Below are 19494 nucleotides of genomic sequence, written 5' to 3' on the forward strand. Positions count from 1 at the left end.
GTCCCCGAGTACTTTATATAGTAGGCTGCCCCAGTCATTGTTTCATTCACGGTGTTGGTGTTGAGATATTGTGCCCAACTGCTTTCTGGGTAACACAGACCAACCGACACGCTGCCGCCGCAGTCTGTCACCCCCGGCGGAAAATGTATAGGGGCTGGTCCCTTGGTAACCCTAGTCGAAGTCTAAAGCCATTTTGTTGACATAAAGAATGTCAACAAAACAGTCCGACTCCGGTCGGCGAGGAGAGCCTTCCGCGACTGGGCCAGGGTGTGGCCGGACGATTGTCACCCCTCTCCCATCGTGCACAGCATGTTCATGAAGAACATGCTGTGCGCATATTCTCAACAACCTGCAGGTCATCTGCAGGTCAAATGACCTGCAGACGACCTGATTATCAGGTCGATAGGTAGATGGGTCAGTCAAACTTTATTAACAAACCAGCGTTCTGACAACTATCCCAGCATGCACCACGCGCGTCTTCTTCTATGGGCGAAAATGAAGTCGGCGGCTGCTTACTGTAGTTGCTAGACCTGATGTGGCTCAATATTGGTCCATATATAAGGCGCACTGGATTACAAGGTGCACTGTCGGCTTTTGAGGAAATTGAAGGTTTTTAGGTGTGCCTTATAGTGTGGAAAATACGGTACATGATTTAGGAGGAAATATTACACTGCCAGTACTTTCATCATGATAAACAAAACAAAAATATAAAAACATCTTGTTTGCAAATAACCAGAGATGACCATCATGTGACCCTGATCTGACAATGGGACCAAACTGTGCAGGGTTAAAGCTTAAATAGCACAGTATCAAGGCATAACATCCAACCAAAGTTACACCAGTCTTTCTTGGGGTACTGGACATTTAAACATGGGAGTAATGGTTTCAAATATTTCTTTACAGTTTGTTTTGGTTGATCTTAAACATTTTGGATTTGCAAAATAGGCAAATTAATTCCAGTTTATTTAACTGGGAAGACTGGCTTTTTAATATGATGGGAATAGAGAAAATAGTTTTTGCTACTTAAGTCTTTGATATATTTCTATGGTTTGTGAATGTCTATTGAATCTATAATATCCAGATATGTAATTTGTGTGAACTTTGCTCACTTAAATATGATAAAAGCAAGTGAATTTGTCCTGTCTGTAGTTTGTAACAAACGAAAAAAAAAAAAAAAAAAAGATTCAGTGCTTGAATGAATGTATTAGGTCTGTGGATTGTGACTTTTTTAAGTTTAGGATAAAATTCACAGGTCTTACATGTATGTTACAGGCCAGCTGATTTAGATGACAGTTTGACTGGTTAAAGGCGATCTTGTTAATTGATAATACAGTTTTTTTCTGGTTTTTGATGTGTTTTTTTTTTCTCTGTGGTTCTAAATTAAAGAGACTGATTACCTAAGTGAGTTTTGCTGACTTGTCTTATTAAAGTGAGCTTATGTAAAGCAAGCCTTTGTCAATTTAAATAAAAAATTCTTCCAAGGAACAACATTTTATAGAATTTATGAAAGTTTTCTTCAATTGATTCTTTGTAAGACTACCATAAGGCCTGACGACACATTGCTAAAGACTATTTAAAAAATGTAACCCTCTGAATTTAATTCATTAAATACTGTACAATGGATTGTTCTCAATGTGAGTTATTTTAGCAATCTCTTACAAAAGAAAGGAACGATATAAATACATTTTACACATTTAACATAGAAAAATATATATTGAAGTATTCTGAAAAAATTTATACAAATGTTAATGATGAAGAACATATGTGGCTTGGGTTCTTTGCTCATGGAGTTTTAAACAACTGCAAATAGGACGACGCAGTTCGGGACATAACCAGAGAGTAAACAAACAGAAAACCGCAGTCACAGTTGTTTCCAAACATAAATTTGATCAGTTATGGAAGGTTTTTACTTTTTGTTTACATTGTTAGTACAAAATGTCTGTTGAGGTCTGCAGACTGCTTTAAATCAACCTTAAGCAAAATAGACATTACCTGGAAAAATGTGAGACTTGCACAGTCACTGCGTGACTCGATAGTGTAACGTCGGCTTTTCTGGCTATTGTTTATGGAAGAGACATGCCCATTCGTGCTTGTTGCACATCAGTCGACAGTCAAAACCAGTACAGAAATTACATCTATCAAAATGCAGCCAGAAGTTTAGTTTTCAGAATTGGAGTATTTATTGCTTATAACAGAGAGCTTTTAAATCCCTCCACAGGTTGCCAGTTTGCTTTGATCTCATTGACTTTTCTTCTGACTTTTCCTTCCTCACCAGAGAAATTGCCATGTAAATCTTCACTTCATGACCTCAAACTGCAGCTGCAGACTTTGTTTTCACATTTCACATTTGTCTTCAGTTCATACTACGGAGTGAGTTTGGCATTTCAAACATAAACTCATCATTCTTTGGCAACTTTCAGCACCATGCTCTGCTGATTTCACAAATGTTTACCACTTGTCAGTTTTGGACAACAAAAAAAAAAACAACAAAAAAACTGTCAACTGGAGCACAACTGGAAGCAACAACCAAGAGCACAACTGGAGAAAGAGTTCAAAATACTACCCATTCTCATGATTAAAGTGGTTTTCATAAAGCTGCAAACATGTCGTAATTATATATAATAAGACTACTTACTCCCTTCAAATGTTTAAGACATTTATCAGTATTTACAGCCACAGCTGATCGGTTTATGAAACAATTTCCAAATTAGTAAAATAAGAGAATTCAAGTAAGATGTTGACATATAGCATGCAGTTGTTTTCTACATTACTTAACAAGTTGCTAAAACATTAAAATCTTGGGCATTTCTGGGCCCTGCCTCTGTGAATAAGAAGGTTACTTGGGCAAGAGCTAATATCCTGGTAAACCCTTTTCTAAGTGGCCTGAAAAAACATAATCAGAGTAAGTAAAAGGTCAAACTTGACTCATTCACAGTAAAGGGAAGCAACAACCAGGTGGAGCTAGTTGAAGTTTTTACATGATCCTCGGCAGGTGTGGCCACACCTATAAAAGCCAGAGCCGTGGTTTGACTAATTGTGATACCAATACCAATAATCAAAAGTGTCATCAATTGGAGAAACAGTTGTTGCGTCTCAACTACAGTACTCTTATACAGATATGTTTGAAGTAGATTTTTTTCAAACTAGATAATCTAGGCTTTGTCTTCAGACAATCAAAGAAGGAAGTGCAAGTCTCACAATCTGCTAACTGAGATTGATGTGGTTTTATAAGAAACATACTTTGGAAAATCTTTTATGTCATCTCAAGCGTTGTAGTGTTGATTCAGCACCTAGTTAAATGCTGTTCTACCTGAATTCATTTAATTTTATATGGAAGTTGAGTAAAATACAATAACCTATTCTAACTTTTGTGGCCTTAAAATTTTAGATGCCCTAGGCAAGTTATTGTCATGCATTGAATGGAGCCCATATGACTTCTGTTTTTTGTTTTTGTCTTTTTTTTACTGTAAACCCGTTGTGCCTGTTTGTCTTATTTTTTTCTCCTCCAGTAAAGCCCATGTGAAATCCGTCCTACTCCTTGCTGCTGACTTGTCATGACTGGCCTCAGGATAAGTTGCTCAATGTTAATGTTTGACAACGCGGAAGAAAGGCCTTGAGTTCCATTTATCTCAGTCAGACACCAGAACCACAACCTTTCGGTTCTGCTTTTGCTCAGCTGCTGTTTTGCTGCTTTGTGAAGGATTTATACAGTTCAGTCCCAGGGAGAACGACAAAAAAACAACATGGGTGAGTCAGCTTTGCCATTATGCCGATTGGTATTTCATATTTTTTTTAATAATTTGTGGATAGTTTTTCCTGGGGGGTGGGTTGAACCTTAAGCATGGAGGACAACAGTTGAGGAATGAAAGAACAAAGTTGCTTTGTGCCTTTTAGAAATATTGCTCATGTAAGATAAGTACTTTAATTTGACTTGCAAGTGAAACTAAAGTCTTTAAACTGTAGGTAAATGTCACTACACCGCATTACATCACCTCAATATACTTGTTTGTTTTTGCCATTTCATTCCAAAGATCATTCTCGCTGATATGTTTTAGTAGTATTTAAATGTGTCATGTTAATGCTGCTGGAGAATGCTAACATTAAAAGTGAGTTTTGCAAGTAAAAAAATAGAAACCTACAAATTCTGTCAGCTACTCCACACTGACTCCTGTGTAACCTCGAGTGCTTTAAAGAGGTTTGTCTAGATATTGAAGTGTCAGGACGCATCAGCTGTGAGGCCACAGCCATTGTGAGACGCCTCTAATTTTCTGCCCCATTTGTGAAGTCTCTACAGAGGTGCTGGTGCTGGTCGACTTTGAGGCCACCATTAGTGACGAGCTAACGGTGAAGATGGGCGAAGTGGTCACAAACGTCACCAAGGCCAACGAAGACGGATGGCTCCAAGGAGAGCTGAGGGGGAAGAGAGGCATTTTCCCAGCAACCTTTGCCAAAGTATGTTGAGTCACTGGGAAGTGTCATTTTGCGGGTGCATGTGTTTTTAACTGCACATGCACTAAATATTTCACTTTGTCTTTTCCAATGCAGGATATTCCTGTCTATTTGATGGGAGACAGCATGAGGGAACCACGAAGCATCAGAAAACGTATGAAATTAAAATGTTCTACTTTTCTTGCAAACACTTAAGAATTTGAAAAAGAGAAAATAGTTAATCAATTTTCCCTTTAAGATGATATTTTTTACATATGTTTGCTGTGGTCAAAAACAGATGAGCAGTAAATTAAAATTGGTACGTCTGTCTTTTAACATTTGAAATGATCAATATGAGACACGCTAGCAGTGTCTCATATTTATATTCCTTATAATCACCTAATTAAGCATACAATAACAAAATAGTTGTGTATTTATTCTGTGCACAGAAGAAGCATTGTCCCGTAAATGTCTACATGACAGGACAAATATAAAGTATATAGAACATTAAAAAAAACATCTAAATGTTTATTTTTTGACAAGGAGTAATTTTTTTAAATCCTGCTTTTTGTCAGTAGTGTTATGAGGCTCATCTCAAGAACATTTTACTTATAAATTAACGATGATGTCCAGGGTGAAGCACAGAGGGCATCCGAATACATTTAAAAAAAAAGCTCAATTTGTTGTTTACTTATGGCTTTATTTATTTATTTTAACATTTTTTTTAAAAAGAGTCAAACCAAAATCAAAGTTTCCCCTCTGATCTGTTTGCCCCTCAACAAGAAATATGTCTCTGTATCTCAGTCCAATTTTTTGTTCAAATTAAGTACTTAGTTTTGATTTTTTTTTAGTGGTTCTGAAAGCACCTAGGGCTTTTTTGACTTTGTTTTATACTTTGCTTTTTTTTCACCTTTTGATCCATTTAACTAACATTGAGTTACAAACAAAATGTTTTAAAAATGAAAGACATTGCACTAAAAAACACAGATATGCCCAATAAACTTGTTTTGAAGCATGAAAATCAGGACCTATGACTGTATCACTTCTCTGGTGTGTTCAGGTAGCGTAGTGTCTCCCCCCCCATCCCCTCCCTGTTTTGTCAAATGACAAAAAAAAAGCTTAACATATTGAAAGAAATGCAATATTTGCTTAATCCAAATTTTCTCTTGGCTAAGCATTTTCACACTGCCAAAACAAAATGTTCTGCTTTCATTTTTAATTTCATAGTGAATCAATTAAGTGAAGTTATTTGTACTGTTGATTCAAGTTGATAGCAGAGCTCCAGGTGACCTAGTTTTTTTTTTTTTTTTTTTTTTTTATTTCCCCCCCGGGGGGTTTAATCAAACTGATCAGTAGTTAAGTATTCTGACTGTATTTATCCACCTCATTTACTGAGACTAGTCAGTCAAATGCAAAGGCATTGAGGACGGAGCATTCATGTGCTGTTACAAATCTCTTTGTTTGGAAACTACCTAGGAGTAGCCTACTGACAATTAGCTGACCAGGCAGACAAACCCGACCACTTCAGGCACTAATGGTGACACAGACGTTCAGCAGAGGAAACTACAAACTCGACAATGGTCCAGTGTAGATATTTGATATTAACTAGCACAGCTTGTATTTCACTTGCATGAAGATTTTCAGATTGTTTTAAATACTAAAATCAACTAAAACAAGGATTTACTATAAGCCCTCTGTGATACCTAGTGGAAATATCAGTGATAATTTGACAAAACCTAACTTGGTATCCAAATTCTCCCTTTCGGACAGTTTTGAACGATTTTATTGATTTCCCAAAATATGCCAGTTTTCTAAGTTTGCACACCAGTCAACTTAAAATAAACCAAGAAGAAAAAGCAGTGGAGTTGTTTAACTTTGTTTTTTGTAATCTAAAAAAAAAAACGTGTTAAACACTGTGGTCGCTGCGGTGAAGAGAGTCATACTGAGAGGGCAGTAAGCCGTCTGTAAATATATGCAGCCACATCCGCTCACACAAAGGCCAATTGTAGTATACTGTATAGAGAAGGTTGGGGAAGATGAAAACAAGCAGCGACTTTGAAGGATTATTTTTTTTTAAAATTAATCTGTGATTACTGATATGGCTTCTTGTTTATTTACCTTATCTTTTTCAGCAAAGAATGTGGTTCAGACCAGGAAATGTGAGGTCGCCTTTGCATACACTCCCCAAAATGAAGACGAGTTGGAGCTGGCAGTCGGTGAAACCTTGGAGATCATCAGAGAGGTATAACGATGTTTTATTTCAACTATCATGATGCATTTAGGCTGAAAGCCCAGCCTGCTGTAGCTGAAAGATATTTTTAAGTGGATAAAACATTGCCCCAAAACTTTTAACTACTGTTTAGCTGCCCAGAAAAAGAACAATTGTCAAGTGAGTTCCTAAAGCAAAATCCTAAGCATTTCATACAAATGAAACCTTTAAATATTGTGTCAAATGTCACTGGTATTCAGAAGGCAATTATTTTTTCTATGGAAGTCCAAAAGTGCTGCATGTAAATAAGTAAATCCTTTAACAATAAAGTGACAATAATTAAGATTGAAAAGTCATAGACTCAGTGTATTAAAATAGATTAATGTATGCCTATTAAATTTATTTGCAATTCTATACTGATTATAACATAGGAAATTATGTATTTGTATTGTAACAGCTTTGAAAGTTCATACTTTATTCTTAAGTCAAAAGCTTTTTTTTTTTTTTTTTTTTTTTACATTTACAAACATAATCTGTACACGTCAATTCTGGGAATCATCAGACAAACCTGCTTGGACAGATTTTAATCTCTGGAACGCACACAAGATATTTATCGTCAATGTGGGCATGTAAGATTAATCAAAAACATTTACCTGTTCCCTTTCTTCCTCTTTTTAAACGGCAGATTGAAGATGGATGGTGGATGGGCCTGAAAAATGGCAAATTGGGAGCATTTCCATCAAATTTTGTCAAAGAAATTTTTGTTTCCCCCAAAGGTTGGTAGCCAAACAATTTGCTATGCTTTTTCTTTTAACGTACTCTCCAAATCTAATTTTGATATTTTTCCAACAGATGCGAAGCAAAACGAGGCCAAGGCCAGGCCTAAACTGTCAGAGGCTGTGTTTAACAAAGATGTATGTCTACCACAAATAAGATCACTCGAACTTTTGTGAACTGTCATTCTGTTAATTATTATATTCTTTCTTTTCCTATAAAGATATCCCAGCGAGCCAGTGTGAGAAACAAGGCAAAGAACCGTGAGTTCCTACCCTCCTTAAATCTTCCCAGCTGCCTGAAGGCTTTTGTTTGTCCATAAACACGGCTAACACACTTTCTATTTTAAACACCAGTTGAAAGCAGCTCAACAGGTTATTTTTAGACAGACACAAACTTTGACAATGATTTCACTCGTGTGTGATCTAGGTGGAGTCATGGCTTGATTTGTCAGAACAGACAACAGAGTGAAGTATCAGAGAGGCTGAAGGTTTATGACCTTCATTTGCAGTTAGTCACCAACATTTACAGTCTGAGCTGTTATTGTCGTGATTCCGGGAGCGGATGGAATCAGTCATCAGTGTTGAAACCTTCATTTCCTGTCACATAATTAAAATAATTCTCAGCTTTCTAGATCATGTTATCTCTCGTGTTTCTCTCCAAGGTGTGGAGTATTGCCAGGTTATGTTTGACTATAAGGCCACAGCACCAGATGAGTTGGAACTGAAGAAGGGGAACATTGTAGCCATTCTGAACAAGGTTTGAGCGTCGTGTCCTTTTCCTCACAGAATGTCTCACATGGTGTACCTGCAGTCCTCCCTTCCTTGTAATGTTGTTTCTCTTTGTGGTAGCTTCTGTGTTTATCATCACTTGTCACGTTGAACAGGAAAAACCAGTTTTTTTCTCTCTCAAGGAAATAAAAATGGCACCTTCACACCTAGGCGGGGGGGACAAGCTTGTGATGAGACAAAAAAATTATTCGTACAGAGATCAAATAAGAGAAACCAAAACAATACCAAGTTTAATACTGTAATAAATAAAGAAAAACAGTTATTAAGACTTTTTTACTTACTGAAATCATTTTAGGTTGTAACCTTTCATAGCTGAAGTACTTTCATATTTTTGGCAATTCATCAAAAGTTTAACAAAAATTTACAGGAACCTTCATATAAAAAAAGAAAACATCGGAGTTGAAGTTGTGATGAGATAAAGATAAAATAAACACATCTTTGTAGGTTTCAATATAATTCTTTGTAATAAATTATTTAATAAGTACACATGCACACACACTTTACAGAGAAGGGTGCTACTTTGTATTTTCTTTCACATAAAATAGAGGAAAATATATTTACGTCTGTGATTGCTATGTGACCAAATATGGAAAAGCATACACATGTTGGGAAGTGTTTTTTTTTCTTCTTTTTTTATTACAGGCTTGTTCCATAAAGAGTGAATGTCGTCTTTATGTGGAAGACACAAGATACTTCCAGATACTTTTATTTTTTTTTGTTTTATTTTTATTTTCTGTTTCTCACCAAACTATTCAGCATTTCCTTGGTGACAAAACACATAAGACTCTCAAAGTTTGTTCACTCCACTGTTTAGTGGTCGTCCGTCTATGACATGGGTCTAACGATGAGAAGCAACAAGAAATGTTATTTCCTAAACAGAGGAAAGTGTTTGCCCACATTTGTGGGACTTGTCTTATAAAGGTGGTACTGATGTATCGCTATGTTTGCCGGAGTATAATGTGAAATCGTTGAGAGAAGAGGAGACAGTGCAGTTATTTAAAATCTCCTCAATAAGATGTAGCGGTGAGACTTGATTAAAATTTTTTTATCGAGCTAATAGGTCTTTATTTAATAGTATTTTGGAGTAAATTTCCATTTGAGCTCTAAAGCAGATATTTATTTTTAATATATTATTTAGAAATTGTGGATACTGACATCAGCGCTGCTTGCTGCAACATGTCCAGCATTGAGATAGTATTTTAGGCTTGAATATATTCTGTGATACACTAACACCTTTTTGGACAACTTGCCCACAACAATAGTCTTTTCCAGTGTCCTGTCATTTTTTTGAAGCAAAAATTAATCCCCAGTGTGCCAAGGAAGGCAGCTTTGTTGTTCATGGCCATTGTTTATGGATGGAGCTTGGGAATCAGATTTAAAGGCATCTTTGAAACACAATAAACAGATTTCAGCCTGGGACTTATGTATGTTAAAAAAAAAAAAAAATTAAACAAATAAATTCCGTAAAAGTATATTAAAATTTTTAATGCATTGAAATCTATGTAATTAATTTACGAAAATGAACACTTTAACTTCCTGGACTTAATAAGGAGCTTATAGTAGTTTTTTAAAAAAATTTTTATTTATGATTCTCTAAAGCAATCAGACAATTGTCTTTTGCTTGGCTAATCATAAAGCAGTTGGCAACAGTGAAATTATAGTGCAGTCCTAAAATTTCACTGTTGTTTCCAAATGGGTAATGGTGCAGAGCAACTTTAATTTGTTCAGGAAACTCAATTGAGTCAGCCAGAGCAAGAGCCAATCTGACATCTTACATACCAAGAAATATCATAGTATGTAATGTTGTTTAAAAAAAAAAAAAAAAACAGGGCCCTTACATAGACTACAGGAACTGATTTGTCAGAACACACTTTTTGACATGAAGCAGTTAGCAAAGTAGATTTTTTTCCCCCCCGTCTCATAAAATAATAAGGAATTTGTATTTTGTTTGACCTTTTGAGACTCTTGTGTTCAGCAATTTAACCTCCCAAAGGACACTGGGGCTCTAATGTGTCGCTTTAATCTTGTTCTAAAGGAAACGGAAGATGAAGGCTGGTGGGAGGGGGAGTTGAACGGCCGCCACGGCTTCTTTCCTGACAACTTTGTCATGATTTTACCACCAAAAGACATTCTGCAAGTGAGTAAACACACAACCACAGCAAACAGATCACAGCTGGTGTGGATTTTATTTTTTTTTTCTACATTGTCTAGCCAGACGGGCTTAAAACATCCTGTTGTATCAGCACGAAACCATGAACATGTTTAATAATAAGTTTTATTGTTTGGAATTGGTGCTTAATCCCTTTATTTTGATCCATAGTGTCGCTTTAGGAGGTCTGCAGCCCGTTATGACTCAAGCTCCTCTTTACACTTACTCACTGGAAATTTCCCACTGCGGAAAAACTGTGCAGCTGCTTCTAACGAACCAAAAGACCCAGAACGAAACCCATTTTAAGTTTCTGTTTCTTCTCTTCTAGTCTGGAATCACAAACCAACCACCTGTTCGGGGAAACACTATAAAACTCCCAGGTAAGAGAACAGCATGTTTTCTGTTCTGACGGAACCCAGCTGCATAACGGCAGATGATGTTTGACACTTTTTTGGAGAGTTGGCGTTAATATTTCTGAATATTTGGGTCTGACTGTGGGCTTATTCTTTTGGACCTGGTTGAACTGCTTTCTGAGCAGATGTTAAACTTGGAAGCAAGATTCACAGTTTGTCAGGACTGCAGAACAAGTCCTGACTAACGTAGTTATTGCATTCCTTTATTCTCCTAGGAGATGATGTTTTATAAAAGTGCAGATGAGACGTAGTGGTGCAAGTTGTAAGATGTTGTTCTCTGTGCTGCTTTGGAGCTTTCCTGTTTGGAATCATCTATAAACTTTTCTTCCAACAATTAATTCATCGGGTGTCAAAAACACTATTTTATTTTTTGATTAAGTATTCATGACCTTTAAGCTTTCTAAGAATACTTTCTAGAATTTCAAACAAAAACCTCAATGCATTTTATTTTATTTTATTTGATCTGATAATCAACACAAAATAGCACATTGCTGAAGTTGGAGGAAAATGACACGAGGAATATTTGTATAACACGTATTCATTCAGCCTTTACATGCCCCTAAATGAGGTCAAGCAAAACGCACTTCAGAAGTATGCAGGAGTCAAACTGTACGCAATTTAATCTCATATACAGCTGTTTTGTGATGGACTCAGTTTTGTAAGAGAAGGAAAAGCATCATAATGACTGAGGAATACACTGTTCAACTCAGTTTAATCCATCAGTAGTTGGACTGAAGTGTATCAGACTACAGACCTGCCAATCTGTGGTTTTCTGTCTAAACAGGTAGGTTGATTAAGGTAGGCATTAATCAGAGAACCAGTCACAAAAATAAAAACAAGAAAAACTTTAGAGGAGCTGCAGAGATATTAGACATGCGCACCACTTATCTTATGTTTGTGGACAATTTACAAGGAGAAAGTTATTGTTGGAAGAAAGCTAGAAAAGATTCCAGTTCCAATTTACCATAATCCACGTAGGGAGGCCAAATGTGGAACAGCATACCCAGATCAGATGACGGCAAAATAACTTTCAGACCTACATGCAAAATGCTACACATGGAGGAGAAACGTTAACATACCATCTCCATGAAGAAACATGATCTTATAGGATCACAGTGTGGGGATGACTTTCTTTTGCAGGGACAGGGGAGTTGCTCAGAGTGTTGATGGGAAGATTAACTAAATTATATCTTCAGAAGACATAAGGCTGGTGTTCACCTTCCAGCAGAACAACAACCAGGGTTGTTGAATATACAGCCAAAGCTACATTAACATAGTTTGGATCAAGTCATATTCAGGTGTTCAAATGGTCTAAATGATCATGTGGAAATGGTTGGGATTTCTTGCTCACAGATGTTCTCAATTCAATCTGACTAAACTAGAACTACTCTGCAAACATGAATGAGAGGGAAAAAAAATCTGCCTCTTGATGTGCAAAATTTGAAGAGAAGTACCCAAAAAGACTTGGCACTGAAATTGCAGCAAAACTTTGTTGTGCATAGATTTGATAATAAGATGTATGCAAACCACACTCAGATTTTTGAAAAAATGTGCATTTTTTACCTTTTCACAAATATGAACAACATAATTGTCTAGCTTACAAAGTTCAAATTAAATGTATTGTAGTCTGTGGTGGAAAAAAAAAAATAATTTTCAAACTTGATTTATTTAAACAGGTTATACTGGTATTAACCTGTATAACCTGGTTCAACAGAGTAACAGTTAGACACATTTAAATAAGCTCATCTACAGACTGGATCGCAAGGTACCTCAAAGCAGGATGTGTTATAATGTAAGACTGTGGTCTGAAGCACATGTGGCACATAATCAAAAATGATCAATGTGTTTGTTTACAAAACTCTCTCCTATGGTAGCACATTTAAAGGAGACATCTTTAAAACATTTGCTAGGAGGCATGTTACTGAGTTGTTTTACCAACTAACCTCTTAATACGTCATCATAATTTCATATCATGCAAGGCGGTATCACAATTTCACAGGATGTCTCAGACCGTAGTAAGACTGGGGGATGGTTAAACTGATCATGTGACACAGTTCAGGAGTCTTGGAGGAAGCAAGGGGGCGGAGGGGGAGACGAGAGCTCTGTCACAGAGATTTTTACAGCCAGATAGAACCAGCGTTTGAGCCACTACTGCTCTGTGGATGACTTGCTTGAGAGGGAAATGTGGCACAATGCTCTGAGCAGCCAAGGTAGGGCTATTGTCTTAAAACCGTGCAGTTGTCCGCTTTTTATTTCGACTGTTCCAACTGTAATGAAGCATAATTTGGTCATGCTCAGCAGTTTTTGTGCTTCTGAGGTGAACATTATAGATCCAGGCCTGTGTTTAGGTTCTCTCATATCACCTCCAGTTCTTGCACACTTAACAGTTTGATAGTTCAATTATTACAGTAGTTGTGACATATTTTCTCTTGAAACTTATTCTTCTCTTTTAGACTGATAATTTTCGATACTTTGTGTAAGTGGCGGGTAATGTGGCTCACTACCCAGAGGGCAGTTCTAGTAAGGGGTGTAGTTGAGTATTTGAAACAAAATAGTGAGTGCATAACTGTGAAGTGTAAAACAGAGAATGCATAGTTGTCCTTTTTTATTTAACAATTTATTTTTTGAAAAGCGTGCTGCAAGTCTTTTTGCATATTAAATATCTACCATTGCAACATATCTTATTTCTTTACCTTTCTTACAAAATAACTCGAGCTCTGTCAAATACGGCAGCGAGTCGATGAACAACAATTTTCATATCCAGCCACAGACCTGAAATTGAGACGAGCTTAAAAACCACACTATACGGCAATTTTAACACTAAATACAAACTTTTACTTACAAAAAAAATTAAATCCATTTTGTTATTCTTGTGAGTGGCATAGATTTTTCTCGGGGTATCGATGGGGATTTTCTTCTAAATGTTTAGCATGTCAAAAAATAAATAAATAAATGGAGTCAATCATTCAGAAAATCTTCTCAGTTACGGTATATTGGTTGTACTCGTGAAAATAAGTTTTCCCTATATTATAACACCTGAGAGCACTACAAAAGTAGTTACCAAAACAAAAGAAAACCAGAAAAGTAGAGAATCTTCAAGAGGGAGGCAGTGCACAACCTGATGATCTTACTATCGAGGTTGTTTTCACTCAGTTAAGCTTGCAGTGTGTGAAGACATACTGATGTGACATGGTGTGCCTTGTTTGATCATCTTATTCACCAAAGGGTAAAAATCTGGGTATCAATGATACATTTTCAGAAATTTTTCAGATACACCGTTAAGCGTGCATAGCTTCGATGGTGTGTGTGTGTATGTGTGTGAAAGGGGGTTTAAGCCTGGATTGCAAGGTACTTGCCCTGTGTTCCCTGTGCTACAGAAGTGACAACTCTCATGCTGACTTTTAGCAGCTCAAACACTCACAATATTAAAGCAGTTAACACACAGGAAGAATGGGGAAAACACCATGCAGGATTCTGTGACCTCTTTGCTGAAAATGTTGGCTCCGTTGCAATGCCATCCTCCAGATCTGCTAGTGCATGCACAGCAGAAACACACCTGGGAAGTTGGCTGCTGGCAGAGAAATACTGTTGAAGTAACTTGGCAACAAGATGATTTTAATTAGGGAAACGTTTTCAAAGAAAGTGTATTGCAGGAAAATCAAAATTAAATTCTGCCCAATGTTGAATCTCAGCTCAGATCTGCAGAGTTGATATTTGAGTCCTTCCAGGTAAATTAATGTTTGTTTTTTATTCTTCCAGCAAAAAAAGAAGCAACTACAATGGAAACAAATGATCAAACACATGCAAAAGGTATATGCGACTGAAAATTCAGCTAATATAGGATTAGACCACATGATTTTTGATGATAGATCAATTACAATGTGTTTGTTTTACAGATGATAAACCAGAGCAGAAAGACTTGAGAAGCAATCCTCCAACCAAAATAAAGCTGCCAACAATCAAACCCTCTCCACCGCCCATCAAAGAAAAACCTCACAAGCTTTTACCAGTGTAAGTCACACAGAAGTCGTTCTCTTCCATTGCTAATTTCTGTGCTAAGTTGCTAGAGACTTTCTGCAAAAAAAAAAAAACAGCTAGTTGTTTCCAGCCACCCTGCTGCACAATTGGTGTTTTAGGAAATGTCAGGAACCCATTCTGCTCTTTGGTCTGGCACCAGAATCCCTGCTTTTAGATCCCATTGCAGGTTTTTGGTGGCCACCACCAGTTGCCTTGGAGTCCTTACAGAAGAATGCCAGGATGCTTGCCATTTAGTGGCTCAGTGGAAACTCAGCTGAGTCAAATCAGACTTAAACAGATGAGAACGGCTCATTTCCTGTTTCCTGAACAAAACACAACAGGCACACACGCTGAACTCAAAAGAAAACTGGTTCTGCCTTGAAGACGTTATGAGGAAGCCATCACAAAAATGCATCATTTTAGTTCTTTCTAGAATCCTGTAGTATTTTCTGCCTATCATTTAATGTCTGTACATTCTGGAGGAATTTTTTTTTTAAATATCTGATCAGATGAGTCTGTGAGCTTAAAGATCAGATACGTTGAGTAGCAATTATTTCATGCGTGCGGATAAACTTAACCACACGCATACAGTGAATCTGAACCATATGCATGAATGAGCAAGATGTGCAAGAATAAATAAGTTTGCACTTTGAACCTCAGCTGGCATGGTCTGCACCTGCAGATTGAAAAAAAAAAACAATGTCTTTCAAGTTAGTTTGGTTTTCCTTTGAAAACATGATGATGTTTTGAACATTTTTTTGTCCTCTTTATTATTTCAGAGTTTACATTTAAATCTTTAAATATGCAAACAAAACCTGACTATTTAAATCTTTATCTACTATATTCAGTAGCACCAACGGGGATGCAGTTCCCATCTCGCAAAAGCAGCCAGAGGATGAGGCGGTCGACCAGTTTGATGGCTTGGATGTGCAAACTGAAAAGCTGACTCATCCCACCGCTAATAGAGCCAAGCCTCCACAAAGGAGGCCACCAACAAACTTGAGTGCTACATCACAAGTGAGTTCCGTATTAGACAAATTTTTGTTTCAACAGCCCTTTGTCTGCTGTTATGCAAAGGTTTCGCAATGTGGGCTTACGCAAAGTTCCACATGGGTTGTGTTAACCGCAGTCTGTACAGATGCAAAAATATTCCATGAATATTATCACCTTTCTTGGCGCATCAGTGATGATGAACAATATGTTACCATTTATGAGGGTTTTTTTTTTTTTTTAAATCTCATCCTGTGGCACTAATGGGAAGCCAACTGCTTCCAAATCAGAATATTCGTTGGGACAATAAGCCATTTGAATATATTTGAATAAATGGATTTTAAATTAATAGTTTTCAGGTAGAAGTCTTGAATTACAGGTATTCCACTCAGTGCATTTCATAGAGACACCTTGCACTGGAATTATAGCTAGAGACTGACATTGATGCCCATTCCATTCCATCCTTCCCCCACCCCCCCCCCCCTTTTTTTTTTTTAGTAATAATGGACAGAATCTGTTCAAAATAAATATTCTGGATTCTAAATTTATTTTAAGTCTGCACTTTCAGATATCCCAGTACATTAATGCTTTGACCTGAACCATTCATTTTGCCTTTCAACATGGTCATGTGTTAGCTCGTCGACATTGGCTAGCTTCTCTGTCCTTAAGCTGGCAAAGCATCTCCAACAGCATAAAATGCCACCTCCATTGTTCCCCCGTGCAGAGTTAGTTCTCCACACACTGGGTTTTGCATGTAGACCACTTAGTTTAATTTAGGTCTCATTTGACCTGAGCAGCTTTTTCCACATGTTTGCAGTGTCCTCAACATGGCTGGTGGCAAAATGCAAAAGAGATTTCTTCTAGTTTTCTTCTTTTCAGTCCTTCATAAAGACCAGATTTGGAGAGTGCATGACTACTAGCCATTCTGTATACTGATTTTATACAAAGTCAGTAGTTATACGTGGATATAAATGGGTTTTTGTTGTTGTTTTTTGAGGGACCGTTTTCCTCTACTGGACAAATTGTCTAGCTTAACTTTTGGGTTCTCATATGAACATTTAATATTGATAAAATAAAAATTGAGGCAAGGTATGATTAGAAAAGAAATAGCTGTCTTTTCTTCGACTTCTCATGAGCTGCCAACATTCTGATAGCTTAGAGCGACAAGTTCAAGCACGAGCTTTGTGGACTGAAAATTAATTCTGGGAAATGAACAAAGCAATTCTCTGAAGTATCATCTGAGTTTCAAGATGGTTGCTCAATCGACACGCCTCGTTAAGATCGCAAAGCATGAGAGTGAATTTTTGCATTAATTCTCTCTTGCAGAATGCGACAGACCAGACGGATGCAGAACCATCACCAAAAATGCCCCAAACTGACAAACTGCCTGTCTTGCAAAAGGTTTGTAACATTTACTGACACGTCTGGTGGATTCTGAATATTTGAACATTAAATCCAACCAGTTTGAGACTTTTCTTCCTGCACTCTTCAAGCATCTGTACATTTTGCATCTTCATGTTCTATGTATTTATACACTCAGACTCACTACAGTTTGCACACACTTTAATTTTAACACTAGACTTAAAAAAAACAAAAAACAGCTATGTTTTGCTTGGGAAGGTGGGATTATCTTCAATTCATTGTTTCAAAGGTTGCCAAAGTATTAGTCATAGTGTATATAGATAATAAAATGCTTTACTAATAGTCAAGCATCCTGGGAGTTGAATCGCGAGCAGGTTCTGACCGTATCGGTCATCCACTTACTACTTGGTCAGTGACACATTTAGCAACCTCTCAAACCAACAGAGCATCAGAATCTATGTGTAAGTTTCGAGCAAATCTTGAACAGCGATCTCTCCTTCCACCATGTACGAAATGCTACTGTAATGAGATCTGGTGACTTTGGAGTACAGAGTACAGAGAACTAGTCAGAGACTATTTAAAATTTGTGACATGGTGCATTATCCCGCTGGTTGTTGCCATCATGAAAGATGTCGACACTGTGGTGACATAGGGTTGGAAATCGTCATCAGTATAGTAGATGTTTTCAAATGATGTTCAGTGTAAATTTTCTCTTGGTCTTGGATGGTGGCAAATTCTGAAATGCTCAGACCCAACCTGACTGTTAAATGCTCTCTCTTCCTCATTCTCTATATTTCGAAATGCATCGTCAGTGGGCTTTTGACGTTACCTCAGTATTTAAGTAACATAAAGTGCAGTTCACTGTGATAAGAATCCCCTTGTATCTTTAAAGGTATCAGAACAACCCCCAGTGGTTCCTGCAAAGCCTGAGCTTCCAGTTAAGATTCTGCTTCCAGTTCGACCAGCTTTTCCGAAAGTGGTTGCAGGCAATAAAACTGCAAACCATAAAGACGAAGAACCAACTGTGGCAAGCCTGCAAGCAGAGATCAAAGAGCTGAGGATGGCACTAGAGCTGCTGCAAACCCGACAAGAGTGAGTCGTTTTCATGCCCCATACATTAAATCTTGTTTAAAAAAAAAAGTGTTCAAAGATAATCGACAATCTGCTCTTTCTTCATACGCTAAAACATCTTCAGCAAAGCGAGATCCGTCACTGTTGTGTAGTCACCCCATCTAGACCTTTCCACATCAATAATCTTTGTTTCTGTCATTTTCAACAAGACGAGACATGCAGGAAGTGAAAGAAGAACTGAAGGAGGAGAGAAATAAGCGTCTGGCTTTGCAGGTCAGTAAGGCATAGTTGGCATATTTTGCTCCAGTCTGTTTCTCGCTGGTTACCACAAGAAAAGAAAATACAGAAGTTGTGGTTCGAGGTAACTGTAATGTTCTAACTAACTAACTAACTAACTTTCTTTATACAGGAGGAAGTGAGCAGTTTGAAGACAAAGCATTAAATTCAGATGCTGATTGAGAACTTTGTTAGACGCTGGGAACTTCTTTTGGACTACAACAAAGTGTTTTTTTTTTTTTTTCTACTGAGACCAAGTAAAGGAAATTGTGTGAACACATTTAAACTGAAATATACATGTGCTGTCTAGACTGGAAGCTGTTGTTGGGGGAGGGGAGGTTCATGGATAAGCTCACTTGATCTGGATCGAAAAGACAGTATTCACGAAGAGACTTTGAAACAACATGCTGATAATTTACACACCTGAATGCTGTAAATCATAACTGATGGTCCTTTAAGGGTTATACTTGGAAGAAATGTTTTTAGATGTTTTGACTGTTGCATCTGCTATGTTTTTTTTTGTTTTTTTTTTTTTTTTTACTGTAGGCTACTTTTAATACCTCTGTGAAATTTGTAATATATGCAGCTGTACATAAAAATGAAATATTGTGAATGTTAATAAAGCAAATACTGCTGTCAAAAGATCATACTTTTTTTCTATTTACCAGATACATGGATGGAGCACTGTGAAGGGAGGACGTTAAGTAAATAGAATTGGATGAATTTCCTCATTTTCAGTCATTTTGTTTTAAATTCTCTTAAACACTAACAGCTGAATAACTTTTGCTTATAACCATCTGAGAAGAAATAGGGTTCTAAATCCTTCACTGAAAGGAATATTTAAGGGTTTTAAAATATTTTTTTTAATGCACAAATAAAAGCAACCAGTGCCCTACTGGATGAACAGATTTTAAGTAAAGTCAGTGCTTCTGTTATGATCCATCCATTCAAACATCTCTGCTAAGCCTCAAGTGTTTTAGCTCTGTGAATGTTACAAACTTACGGTGTTTGAAG

The 19494-nt window shown here is 37.1% G+C and overlaps 1 protein-coding gene across 1 annotated transcript; it reads left to right on the forward strand.

Moving 5' to 3' along the window:
* The first annotated feature begins 3437 nt into the window (after positions 1-3437).
* On the forward strand, positions 3438-19125 carry sh3d21 (SH3 domain containing 21). Its single transcript, XM_015044708.1, has 17 exons — positions 3438-3747; positions 4286-4452; positions 4546-4603; positions 6561-6670; positions 7323-7413; positions 7490-7551; positions 7635-7674; positions 8076-8170; positions 10238-10339; positions 10680-10731; positions 14524-14574; positions 14661-14775; positions 15630-15798; positions 17098-17172; positions 18026-18225; positions 18414-18477; positions 18614-19125. Exons 1-17 carry the CDS (start codon positions 3744-3746, stop codon positions 18644-18646), a joined length of 1488 nt encoding a protein of 495 aa, XP_014900194.1. The 5' UTR covers positions 3438-3743; the 3' UTR covers positions 18647-19125.
* The last annotated feature ends 369 nt before the right edge of the window (positions 19126-19494 follow it).

This window comes from Poecilia latipinna, unplaced genomic scaffold (assembly GCF_001443285.1).
Source record: "Poecilia latipinna isolate Pla-1442-1.1 unplaced genomic scaffold, P_latipinna-1.0 Scaffold688, whole genome shotgun sequence".
In the NCBI taxonomy this organism is placed as follows: domain Eukaryota; kingdom Metazoa; phylum Chordata; class Actinopteri; order Cyprinodontiformes; family Poeciliidae; genus Poecilia; species Poecilia latipinna.